The sequence below is a fragment of the Dipodomys spectabilis genome, unplaced genomic scaffold, assembly GCF_019054845.1.
Source record: "Dipodomys spectabilis isolate Male_0828 unplaced genomic scaffold, ASM1905484v1 ptg000026l, whole genome shotgun sequence".
NCBI classification, from domain to species: domain Eukaryota; kingdom Metazoa; phylum Chordata; class Mammalia; order Rodentia; family Heteromyidae; genus Dipodomys; species Dipodomys spectabilis.
In genome coordinates, this window is record NW_024870703.1 from 4,181,752 (window position 1) to 4,195,433 (window position 13,682).

Consider the following 13,682-nt stretch of genomic DNA (forward strand, 5'->3'; position numbering starts at 1 on the left):
AAATAATCAAATCCAGGGCCTCACGCTGAGCCTTGCCTAGTGCTTGCTACACTAGTAGAGTACTACTATTAAAACATACTCTCAGCTTCTCTACTTATTCAAAGTATCTGCTTCTTGTCAGACTCTAAAGTTTTGATGTTTTATTAAATTTACCCATTTTTTTCCTTTATGGATTTTGCATTTGTATCTTATGGAAACTTTTTTATTTTCCTATAAATTATAAATATGCTTTCCTATATTTTCTTATTGCTTTCTTTTTTTTTTTTTTTTTTTGGTCAATCACGGGGCTTGAACTCTGGGCCTGGGTGCTGTCCCTCAGCTCTTCAGCTCAAGATGAGTGCTCTACCACTTGAGCCACAGTGCCACTTCTAGTTTTCTAATTGTTAATTAGAGATAAGAGTCTCATGGACTTTTTCTTGCCTGGGCTGGCTTTGAACCGCAATCCTCAGATCTCAGCCCCCTGATTAGCTAGGATTACAGGTGTGAGCCACTGGCACCTGGCTTCAAGCTTATTTTTTAAATGTGCTGGGTTTTTTTTTCTCCATTTATATATATTATATTCTTTCACAGCATTAACTTTTCAACTGCCCAAATAAATTGGTGCAAATATAATGAAATATAAACTGAGTTATTGAGAGGAAAACACAATTTAGTGACAAAGAAATAATGGCACTTAAACATTTCATTCACAAAAACATAATTTAAAAAGAAAAGCATGATTGCTTACATTCTAAAATCCCTTGTTCTATGGAAGTATTTAAAAGTATCATTGCAGTGGCAGCATCAATATCAGATTCTGAAAAGGGAAAAAGTGGTAACATTAAAGTTTTTTGTAAGAGAAGCTTCTATAAATATTTGCACATGCTCGAATATGATCAGCATTGATGATGTGGTATATATTTTCCTACAATAGGCTCAGAAAGCCTCTGCTTCTTTCTAATTACCTGGTCCTCTGGTATCCAACTAAGCTTCTGTTACACATCAGAATGCCAAAGAGATTCCCAGCAAATGCCAGTCACCTTTTTATGGTTCTGCTTCCATCAACCCTACATTCTTGAAGGCCCAGTTCAAGCATCTCATTTCTATTATCTGCTTCTCAGCTGAACTGGCTTCTTACTGCTTTCCCCCTAGTGTACACTGCATAACTCTAGCCAACCTTCTTTGGTTAAGCTGTTGCCCTGGGACTTGAACTATGGGTCTGGGTGCTATCCCTGAGCTTTTGTGCTCAAGGCTAGTGCCACTACCACTTGAACCTTTTTTGGTGGTTAATTGTAGGTAAGAGTGTCATAGACTTTCCTGTCCAGGCTGGCTTTGAACTGTAATCCTTAGATCTCAGCCTCATAAGTAGCTAGGATTACATCATGAGCCACTGGCACCAGCTAAGGTGTACGTTTTTTAGAGCAGGGCCTATATAGTTCTCTAACTTCTTCATATCCCAAAGCAACTACTACAATGCCTGGCAAGATGTAGTAGACATAATAGATATTGGAATTTAGCCATACCTAACTGTAAAGAGACACATATTAACCACATAGTTAAGAGAAAAATGTAAAAGCAGAACATTATCTGAATCAATTTCCTATTCACTTAGCTACTTACTTGGTTCTCTAACGCTTTTTTGTTTGTTGGTCATGGGCCTGAGCACTGTCCTTCAGCTCTTCAGCTCAAGGCTAGTGCTCTACCACTTGAGCCACAGTGCCACTTCTGGCTTTTTTCTGCTTATGTTGTGCTGAGGGTGCCTCATGCATGCAAGGCAAGCACTCTACCACTGAGCCACCTTTCCAGCCCCTAAAGCTTTTTTTATATTTTTTCTCCTTTACTTATACAGACATCAACTTCTGAGAATCAGCACTGGTTCAGAACCAAAATGTTTCTGACAAAGACTTTAGTATAAGATTGTATAGTTTTTTTAAAGTCATGGAAACTCATCAAAGCAGCAATACTTGAAAAATCTACTTTAAATACTACTAATCTATTAACTATAAGCAGGAAAATTTTCACTAGTAATTTTTATTTGCTTAAAAATATAGAAAATCTAAAAAGGCTGATTTATTAGATTCTTAAATTAAAATCCCTTACATCTAACCTATAAAAGAACCATTTCAAAATATTTTGATGTAAGGAGTGGTAAACTTTGTTTCAGTGACGAGTTTGAAAGCATTTTATGCTTTGCAGGCCAGGAAGAAAAACCAAAGATATAAATGTAAGTATCTGTTGTAACTAATTAAATTCTACTATTGAAGCAAAGTTTTATGTCTCAAAATATAATTGTTGCTTTGTTTTTTCCCAGGAGTTTGTAAATATAAAGTGGTGTTTAGATCATGGGACCTATAAAATAAGGCAAAGATTATATTCAGATCACTCCCAAGAAATTAAGTGCTATTATCAAGGAAAAATATACATAACAAGTAATGAAGAGGAAGCATAAAACTGTATTGATGTATAAATCTATTTGTTAAAAAACATGTACATGTATTATGCATATATCTATACATGTATGTAAACATATCTACTTATACATGAAGCACAGTAAGTCATCAAAAATATTCTACAATATTAAAATAGAGTTATAGGGATTATGAGTACTATTTCTTTTATGAATGATTTTGTTTTCCAAGTCTATTACAGTTAACACATAATTTATAATAAAAAACAATTATTTTTAATCTTTATTTTTATCTGTCTTTTCCTGATTTAAAAGATCAGTATTCATACATACCTTTGAGGGTTCGCACTTGGTTCTGCTTGAGAACAGAGCTTAAGTACTGAGGTGATAAAGAACTACTGAAAAATAGAAAGATAAATGTGCTTATAAAAAAATCTTTATTTCACAAATGGGAGCTAACACATACAGCTTACACCAAAAAACGTGAACTAATTTTTATCTTGCTTTCTTTGTTAATAATACTCAGTTTAGGAGTATTTCTACCAAAGCAGAAAGTGCTCAAGGACCAAGATTAAATCATATATTTTTGGTCATTCTAGGCAAAAAATTAATCTATTCATTTCTTCATCTATAAAATAGAGCTAACTATATCTCTCATATGGGGTTGCTGGGCTAATTAAACAATAATAATGTTTCAAATGCCTGTAACAATAAGCAATATATAATAGTTGTTATTTGGCTTTGATAGATATTTGGATTTTTAGATATTTAAGTCTGATGTGATATTAAGAAAGTTATTACTATAGAAATCAAAGAATTTATCAAAACAAGTATTTAAAGAAGACTATATAGTAATAGTGGCAATAAACTTTAGTTCCTGATTTTGGTGTGTTTTGCCTTTTCAAGTAAGAAATTAAAACATTTAAGAAAAATTACTTTCATTCTTTGGAATCTGTGACATGGTAAAAGGAAATCTGTTTTGTTAATGCAATTAAAATTTTATTTCTGCCAAGTGCTGGTGGCTCACGCCTGTAATCCTAGCTACTAAGGAGGCTGAGATCTGAGGAGCACGATTCAAAGCCAGCCCAGGCAGGAAAGTCCTGAGCCTTTTATCTCTAACCACCAGAACTTGAGCTGAAGAACTCAGGGACAGCGCCCAGGCCCAGAGTTCAAGCCCCATGACCAACCAAAAAAAAATTATTTCCTAGAGCAGGTGTGACAGCATGCAGGTGGTGGAGGCAGACGGCTCACAGACTAATGCCGGCCATGTCAAAAGCATGGAACCACATTTGGAAAAAAAACAAAAACAAAAAAACTAAACTGCAAAAGAGACTGAGGTGTATGGCTCAAGTGATAAGATGCTTGCTTAACTAAAACAAAAGTTTAGTCCTCAAGTGCTACCAAAAAAGAAAAAGCGTCTTAAGAATGCTTTAAAATTCAAATAAACCACAGTATGAAATATTGTTATCAATGTAGCTTACATATCACTATGACATTCTCCTGCATGAGTCTGAAATTTTTTTTGGGGGGGGAGGGGGGTCCGGTCATGGGGCCTGAACTCTGGGCTTGGGCGCTGTCCCTCAGCTCTTCAGCTCAAAGCTAGCACTTTACCACTTGAGACACAGCGCCACTTCCAGCTTTTTTCTTTTTGCTTATGTGGTGCTGAGGAATCGAACCCAGGGCCTCAGGCATGCAAGGCAAGCGCTCTACCACTGAGCCACCTTCCCAGCCCCTAAAGAGTACATTTTTTTTTTTTGGTAGTGGTGGGTCATGGGGCTTGAACTTGGAGCCTGAGTGCTGTCCCTGAGCTCTTTTGTTCAAGGCTAGTGCTCTACCACTTTGAGCCACAGCTCCACTTCTGAGTCTGAAATGTTTCATTCATTGTAAGACCCGCTTTTTGCTTCCTTGTCCCCCTTGGGCAGCCTCCTCTTCTGCCCTGTGTTCTCACCACTGTGATGTTCTAAATGTCTTTTTATATGTTATTTTTTAAACTCTTTTATATGTTATTCAAAAAGACCCTTTAGATTATTAAAACAAACTAGGTGCCACTGATAACCTTTACAAGTATCTTAATAAAACGTGACATTTTCGACTCAAATGAAGGTACATTATAGAATTTTTTTAAAGACACTTAAGACTTCTTTAGGAAAAGAAAAGAAAACCAGACTTAAGTTCATATTGTTTTCCAAATGTAACTTAAAATGAGGAAGATAAAAATATCAAACAAAAGTCAAGGAAGTTGTAAAGAAACATTATAACATTTATAAGAAAAAATATGTTCACAACATTAATTTACTTGCCAAACATTTAAAATTTTACACCTGAACTTCATTTTTATTTTTTTTTAATTTATTTTTTTTTTATTATTTTTTTTTTTTGTCGGTCATGGGGCTTGAACTCTGGGCCTGGGCGCTGTCCCTCAGCTCTTCAGCTCAAGGCGAGCGCTCTACCACTTGAGCTACAGTACCACTTCCGGTTTTCTAGTGGTTTATTGGAGATAGGAGTCTCACGGTCTTTCCTGCCCGGGCTGGCTTTGAACCGCGATTCTCAGATCTCAGCCTCCTGAGTAGCTAGGATTACAGGCGTGAGCCACCGGCGCCCAGCTCTGAACTTCATTTTTCAATATTAAAAGTGCTATTAAGCTGGGTGATATGGGAGATGTAGCTCAGTGAGAGGCCCTGAGTTCAATACCAGCACTGAAAAGAGCCATGTTATGACAAAGAAAACACTTAATTGAAATGGATAAAACATTACAATGACAAACTTAATCATTACATTTAAAAAAAAAAATTGGGGGGAGGGGGTCCAATTGTGGGCCTGAACTCTGGGCCTGGGCACTGTCCCTCAGCTCTTCAGCTCAAGGCTAGCGCTCTACCACTTGAGCCACAGCGCTTCTTCCGGCTTTTTTTTTTTTTCTGCTTATGTGGCACTGAGGAATCGAACCCAGGGCCTCATGCATGCAAGGCAAGCGCTCTACCACTGAGCCACCTTCCTGGCCCTACATTTTAAAATTTTTAACATACTTTTAATTTCCCATTTCGTGGTCCATTTTAGTATTGTAAACAATTAAAATTCAAGTCAATTCAATTACATTCTTGTTTGGCTCTACCATTTGAGCCACTCGGGAAATAAGACTTTGCTGCATAGGCTGGCTTTCAATGTCTATCTTTTTTTTTTTTTTTGGGTCCGGTTATGGGCCTGAACTCTGAGCCTGGGTGCTGTCCCTCAGCACTTCAGCAAGGCTAACGCTACTACCAGTTAAGACACAGCACCACTTCCGGCTTTTTTTCTTTTTGCTTATGTGGTGCTGGGGAATCAAACCCAGGGACTCATGCATGCAAGGCAAACGCTTTACCACTGAGCCACCTTCCCAGCCCCACCAATGGATATCTTATAGGTCTCAACCTCCTGAGTAGCTGAATTACAGACAGGCATGAACCACTAGCATCCAGCTTATATGACAACCTTTTGATAACTGAAATTATACATTTTGTTTATAGCTCAGTTACATTATAGTGACTTCATTTCTGAGAATTCTCAACTACTCATTTTCTCAACTACGTATTTTCCAGAAACACAAGTTAAAGCATGAACAAGACTGTCTTTGGTTAATGTTATCCATAAATCTCTATACAAAAAAAAAAATTCATACTTGTCTAGTTTCTCCATTTCACACAGTAAATCTTCTAAATCTTCACTAACAGTTACATGGCAGACTCTTACCTTTGTAAAGAGGAGGGTTGCTTCTTCAGTGCCTGCATAAGATTGGGTTTGTATTCTGGATCAACACACCATAAGGAACCTTTTCCATTTACCTAGAATAAAATGCACAATAATTTATTATTATCTGTCAAAGTAACTTTGATACGTATATAATTAGTGTCATACTTTCAATAAATGTGTAAGAAATCACGTATCTTCTAGGATAATGCAAAAGTTGAAATGGGCTTGCAATGCAGCATGTGATTTATGAAACTTCCTTATAAGATTACAGAGGTTCAAATTAATAATATCTAGGGTTTTGTGTATGTGTGTGTGTGTGTTGGTGCTGGAGCTTGAACTTAGGGACTAGGCATTGTCCTGGAGCTTTTTTGCTCAATCTACCATTTAAACTACAGCTCTAGTTCCAGCTATTATTTTTTTTTTTGTAGTTAAGAGACAAGTCTCACAGACTTTCCAGCTCTGGGCTGGCTTCAAACCTCAATCCTCAGACTTCAGCCTCCTGAGTAGCTAGGATTACAGGCATGACTCACCAGTGCTCTACCTAACATCTAGTTTTATATTATACTTTTGTACTACAAAAATCTTTTCTTAAAAATTCAAATTACTGGGCTGGGAAGGTGGCTCAGTGGTAGAGCACTTGCCTTGCATGCCTGAGGCCCTGGGTTCCATTCCTCAGCACCACATAAGCAAAAAGAAAAAAGCCGGAAGTGGTGCTGTGGCTCAAGTGGTAGAGTGCTAGCCTTGAGCTGAAGAGCTGAGGAACAGTACCCAGGCCCAGAGTTCAGGCACCACGACCGGACCCCCCCCCCAAAAAAAAAAAAAAATTCAAATTACACATTACAACTGCAACGACAATTCTTTGAAAACAAGAAAACATACTTGTTCCTCTATGCATTTTTTGCTTGTATAAATGTAAGATATATTAATATGATATCTTCAGACTACTCCCTTGCTTAAACTATTTTTCAAGGTACTATTAGTCTATTATTGACACTCTTACCCTTGAGATAGTGTTATATAATTTTTATAGAAGAATGGCTCAATGGAAAAAAAAGTGGTTCTACAAATTTAAAACTGAGATCCTAATCACTGCTTACTGATTTGCTATTTAATTTCTGAGAGTCAACCTCTCATTCATGTTTGATCTACAAAATAAAATACCAACTCAGGCCACTTCACTGACTTGTAATGAGATTCAAATAAAGTAATTTATATTCAAGTGACACAGTTGCAAAATAAATGGAGGCTAAGCAGCTATTCTAAAATCAGCATACAGTGCTGTTTAGTGAATGTTGGCTGAATAACAGCATAGCTTTATTCCTTTACTCCCAAGATATGAGGGGGTGAATGAAACCAACAATAGGAACAAAAAATAATTTTGAATAAAACATAGATGTTAGATGGTAAAGAAAAATAATGCAATAAATTCAGAAAGGAGAAACTCCCTAATCTGGAATGGTAGAGGCAAGGAAGGCATTTTTGGTCATCCTACTACTAGTGTCCTATCACACTGTCATATGAAAAAAGTGCAAGGTTATCAGGTGAACCTTCTGTCATTCAGTGACAAGATATCACATAAACTATTCCACAAAAGCATTTGACACTACAAATTTTTTCTAAGAAAAAGTAAAATACACATTTTTGGACGAAGAGATGAAACTTCTAGTCTTTTGGCCCAAATGATAAAATATGTTTTAGTGATAAACAAAACTTTAGACTGTTAGACATCAACAACTTCCTTTGCCTCAAAGTCAACTTAATCTTATACAAAATAGATATGCATGAATTATTTTTCATATACTGACCAAATAATTGTTTTAATTATTCTGTCCATGTTCTACATCGCTATTACAGAGATTACACTTGTATAAGCTGTTTAGTTTGAGTCTATGTTTCAGATTTTATTGTGAAGTAAATACAAATTGTTTTGATCACAGATTTGCTAGTTCAAGGAAATCAGCAAATTGCAAGAAACGGTATTGAAAACTTGCCGTTTCAGCACAGTAAGTATCCTGAGAATGGTCTAAGTAACAGTCTGGTTTATGTTATCATGGCACTCCTTTCTTTCACTGGGTCTGTTCATGATCTATCAGTAAAAAAGAGATAAAAACCATGTGTTTTTACTAAGCTATGTTTGAGTACATGCAAACAAGAACTTATTTTTAACTTTAAATCTTTGTGTCTCTATTGCTGTGTTTAAATGGTGGAACACAAATAAGAGTTTTAGAACTATGTTTTTAAACTAAATTTGTCTTGTAAGAAATAAATCTTGTAGTTCAACATAAACAGGAAACATGCATTCCCTAATTTGCTATTCTGCATGCTAGGTAGACTTACATGGAAGAAAATCATTGAAATGGCTTTAAGGAAATAAGGAGTAAAGGGGGGGTTAGAGGAATGGAGGGGAATGATGAAAGAGTGACACTGTTCAAGATTTATTGTACTCCTACACTACTTTGTGGAATGGCAACTCCTTTGTACAAGTGCTTAAAGATAAAACTAAAACTTAAGGGGTTGGGAAGGTGGCTCAGTGGTAGAGTGCTTGCCTTGCATGCCTGAGGCCCTAGGTTCAATTCCTCAGCACCACATAAGCAGAAAAAGCCGGAAGTGGCGCTGTAGCCCCACGACCGACCAAAAAAATAAATAAAAAATAAAATAAAATTTAAAAACAAACTTTTTTTTTCTTTTTGGTTAGTTGTAAAGTTTGAACTCTAGGCCTGGTTGCTGTCCCTCAACTCTTCAGCTCAAGGCTAGCACTCTACCACTTGAGCCACAGTGTCCCTTCCTGTTTTCTGGTGGTTAAATGGAGATAAGAGTCTCAAGGACTTTCCTGCCTGGGCTGGCTTTGAACCACAATCCTCAGATCTCAGTCTCTTGAGTAGCTAGGATTACAAGCGTGAACCACAGGCACCCGGCTACAAACATTTCTTTTGATAAAAACGAATGAGCAATATTATGAAGGCTAAACTTTAATGATTTATCTTAATGGAATTTTAGAGATGACACAATGTTTACCAGTCTTGAAATACTAGTTCTTGTCTTATACATTTAAAAAATTATTATTATTATTAAAATGTTAGAGGAGTTTGCCATTTTGTAAGTCTTGTAATGAGTACAATTTGGCGGGGGGGGGGGGGGGGGGGGGAGGGGGGGGGGAAGGGGAGGGAGGGAGGAGGGCTGGGGGTGTTGGTCATGGGGCCTGCAACTCTGGGCCTGGGTGCTGTCCCTGAACCCAGGGCCTCATGCATATGAGGCAAGCACTGTACCACTGAGCCTCCTTCCCAGCCCCATAAGTACAATTTTTTTGGACAATGTCATCTCTTCCTTTGCTTTTGCCTTGTACATTTTAAGAGGTGTCTGCCTTGTCTTTCTTTAGTGGCTTTTATAATCACCAATAACTGATTAAAATTGCACTAATTGGTTCCATATTTTCAGACTCAAATCTCAGTCAAAATGTTTTTGTTGCATTTAGTCAACAAAACTGGAAGAACCAGATATAAGATTTGAATGTTGGACAGATGTAGTTCAGTGTTAACGTGTTTGCCTAGAATGTGCTAGGACATAGTGTTAATCACCTGTTTAAAAAAATAAAAGATGTTGATTTTTTTTTTGAAACAGGATATGTGGCCTGACCTTGCCATGTACTCCAGGCAGGCCTTATACTCATTATCTTCCTGCCTCAACCAACCAAGTGCTGGTCTTATATGTGTGTACTTCCATGTCCAGCAGAAGGTCAATGTCTGAACTACAAAACTAAAACTAAACCAAAATAGTACCATGTCTACTTTTCATAATTTTTAAGTCCTAAGACAGACAAATAATAATGAAGACTTTCACATGTCTTTTAAGAAGAAATTGGTACAAATGAGAAAGAGAAAACCCCAATGAATCAGCAGCATTATCAATTAGTTGGTAGGATTACTACTTTAGTTTGATCTAGACCTTGCCATCTTACGCTCTTTTGTGAATTATCATCTCTGTAACAACTAATTATGAAAAAAGTCCTGTCAAGTTTATAAAATTCAACTCCAATATTTAATCAAAGTAAATATTATAAAAGTATTTACCTCCTACAGATTAAAAAAAGTATTTACCTCCTACAGATTAAAAAAAAAATAGTGGGGCTGGGAAGGTGGCTCAGTGGTAGAGTGCTTGCCTTGCATGCATGAGGCCCTGGGTTCGATTCCTCAGCACCACATAAGCAAAAAGAAAAAAGCCGGAAGTGGCGCTGTGGCTCAAGTGGTAGAGCGCTAACCTTGAGCTGAAGAGCTAAGGGACAGCGCCCAGGCCCAGAGTTCAGGCCTCATGACCGGACCCAAAAAAAAAAGAAAAATAGTGTCATTCTGAAGTACTGACTCAAAGTTTCATAAATAAAAAGATACACACTGTATTTTTTATTGTATTTCAATGTTTTTGTCTAACTCTCGACATTTAGGTAAATTGCTATATTATTATTATTTATTTATTTTTTTTGTCAGTCATGGGGCTTGAACTCTGGACTTGGACGCGGTCCCTGCGCTCTTCAGCTCAAGGCGAGCACTCCACAGCTTGAGCCACAGCACCACTTCCGGTTTTCTAGTGGTTTATTGGAGATGAGTGTCTCTCGGACTTTCCTGCCCAGGCTGGCTTTGAATCACGATCCTCAGATCTCAGCCTCCTGAGTAGCTAGGATTACAGGAGTGAGCCACCAGCACCTGGCCCGCTATATTAATTTTTATGAACATCACCATCTATACGTTATTTCCCTCCTACTCTGACTTGTGGTCCTTGAGGTAATTTCTTTTTGTTGTTGTTCTTATAAACTTCACACTGAAAATCCTACATGAATTCTCACTTGCTTGTTTGACTTTTTTCCTGAGCCTATAATTTCTAGTCATATTATTGCAGTGGTAAATATCCATATTAAAATACTTGCTACATGCTCTCGTTTGTCTTTCAAAATTATGATAGATATAGTCTGCCCACTAGCAGTATTTTTCCCACTAGCAGTATTTTTCCCTATTAATTTTCCAGACTTTGATGAGTACTGAGCAATATCTTTAGTTTTCAATCTGATGCAAAGCAGTGTTTCACTGAACTTATGTTTTTTGTTTCTTTTGTTGGTAATGGGGCTTAAACTCTGGGCCTAGGCGCTGTCCCTCAGCTATTCAGCTCAAGGCAAGCGTTCTAACCACTTGAGCCACAGTGTCACTTCTGGTTTTCTGATGGTTAATTAGAGATAAAGAGTCTCACACTCTTCTTGCCAGGTCTGGCTCTGAACCGTGATCCTCGGCTCTCAGCCTCCTGAGTAGCTAGGATTACAGGCATGAGTCACCGGCACACGGCTTCTACATTTCTTTATTATGAATTAAAGATCTTATCTATTGGTCTCTAATTCTTTTTTGTCATATAAATTAAGAGATATTGGGGCTGGGAAGGTGGCTCAGTGGTAGAGTGCTTGCCTTGCATGCATGAGGCCCTAGGTTCGATTCCTTAGTACCATATAAGCAGCAAAAGCCAGATGTGATGCTGTGGCTCAAGTGGTAGAGTGTTAGCCTTGAGCTGAAGAGCTGAGGGACAGTGCCCATGCCCAGAGTTCAGGCCCCACAACTGGCAAAAAAAAAAAGAGAGAGATTTATCTAGCTATATTTTTAAGATAAGTAAATTTGCTACAAAATAATAAGTTTTATTTTGGAGTATAAACATTCCAGAGATTCATGTACTTTACTATTTTGCTATAAAGTCCTAACTAAACTTCTATTGGAAGTATTATACTAGTTGCAATTGAGTAGTTAACATTATCAGCAATAATGATATTACTGCTAATACTTTGTAGTTTATGTGTTATATACTAGAAATATTCTACCTATCCTATTTCATTAATTCACTGACTATATATAATAACTCTATGAGATAAGTATGGTTATAATCATGCTTCTTTTATAAAGTCATTTAGATAGAGAGAATTATGTTTTGCCCAAGTTCATGCATCTAGCAAGTACAAGAGTTGGAATTTGCCCTTAGTCTTTTACTAGAATTTGTACTCTTGACCATTACACTATACAAACATAAAAGATCAAGAGAGAAAAAGTTGTTTTTATAAAAGTCTAATAAGACTGACAAGCCTGCTAAAATTACCAAGGAATAAAAGCAAAAGGCATAGATAGATATTATTAGGAATGCAAAGTGGATGACAAATTTACATGGTACAAAGAAAATATTACGAAGAACCTTATGAGACTATTTGAAAACTAGTTTTAGTGGTAAGGGAATTGAACTCAGAAATTTGTAATTTTTGGACAAGTACTATTGAGCTGTGACCCAGGTTGGATGTGTGAAAACTACTAAAGTTAACAGTGTCTAGGAAAATATTACTTTGTAAACCTAAAGGAAAAATACAAAATTTTAAAGAATCCTATAATAACTGAAGAACTGAATCAAACCAGCCTTACTGTCTCCCTCCAAGAGAGCATCAAAGCTAGATAATTTCATAATCAAGTTTTTCCCAGCAATCCCACTTTTCAAATAATTTAATGAATTAAACTAATTTTCAAGTACTATTTATTATTTTTAAGTAGCTGTACAAAAGACTTACCATTCAACAAAACAGTTTATAAACACAAGCATCTTGATCAATGTCACCCCAAAATTAACCTAATTTTGTTTATCAAAATTCAACATAAGCTAAGCACCAATGGTTCACACCTGTAATCCTAGCTATGTGGGAGGCTGAGATCTGAGGATTGCAGTTCAAAGCCAGCTCAGGCAGGAAAGTCCATGAGACTATCTCTAATAAACTACTCAGAAAAAGCCCAAAGTGGCACTGTGGCTCAGAGTACAAAGAGGCTCACAGCTACAGGACCAGGAAAAAAAAAATTCAACAGAGATCAAGCCAGAGTCGATCACAATCACAAGCTAGTCATACTCATGTGTATAAACGCAAAATCCCAAGCAAGATATTAGGAAACAGAATCTAGAAATGCATCTGCCAGGTATCAGTTTGAGACTGAATTATCCAGGGAATGTGAGATTGGCTTAATAATAATTAAAAAATTAAGTGTAATCTGCCATTCAGATTAAGAGAAAAATCAGCTAGGCGCCGATGGCTCATGCCTGTATAATCCTAGCTACTCAGGAGGCTGAGATTTGAGGATCACAGTTCAAAGCCAGCCCAGGCAGGAAAGTCCATGAGACTCTTATCTCCAATAAACCACTAGAAAAGCAGAAGTGGTGCTGTGGCTCAAGTGGAAGAGTGCTCGCCTTGAGCTGAAGAGTGCAGGGACAGCACCCAGGCCCAGAGTTCAAGCCCCACGACTGACCAAAAAAAAAAGAGAGAGAAAAAAATTATAGGACATCATTATGGATGTAGAATAAGCATCCATTCATAATAAACTGTAGCCTAAGGACAGAAGAAAACCTTGATCTGGTAAAGGGGCTCTCCAAAAACTCTACATTGGGGGGAGTGTAGTTGAGGAGGTAGGAGGGAAGGGATGGTAGGGGAAAAACAAAGGAGGTGCCAACAATGCTGGATAAGAAAACTACTCATTACCTTGCTCATGTAACTGTAACCCCTATGTACAGTATTTCCACAATA

The 13,682-nt window shown here is 37.2% G+C and overlaps 1 protein-coding gene across 4 annotated transcripts in view; it reads right to left on the reverse strand.

The window, feature by feature from the left end:
• Foxn2 (forkhead box N2) overlaps nt 1–13,682 on the reverse strand; it is a 46,182-nt gene that overhangs the window by 5,402 nt on the left and 27,098 nt on the right. For all 4 annotated transcript variants that reach the window (XM_042675476.1, XM_042675475.1, XM_042675473.1 and 1 more), the window contains 3 exons: nt 6,110–6,201; nt 2,720–2,784; nt 728–796 (listed from right to left, as the gene is read on the reverse strand). In XM_042675476.1, coding sequence (XP_042531410.1) covers nt 728–796; nt 2,720–2,784; nt 6,110–6,201 — 226 coding nt within the window. The remainder of the gene's footprint in view (nt 1–727; nt 797–2,719; nt 2,785–6,109; nt 6,202–13,682) is intronic.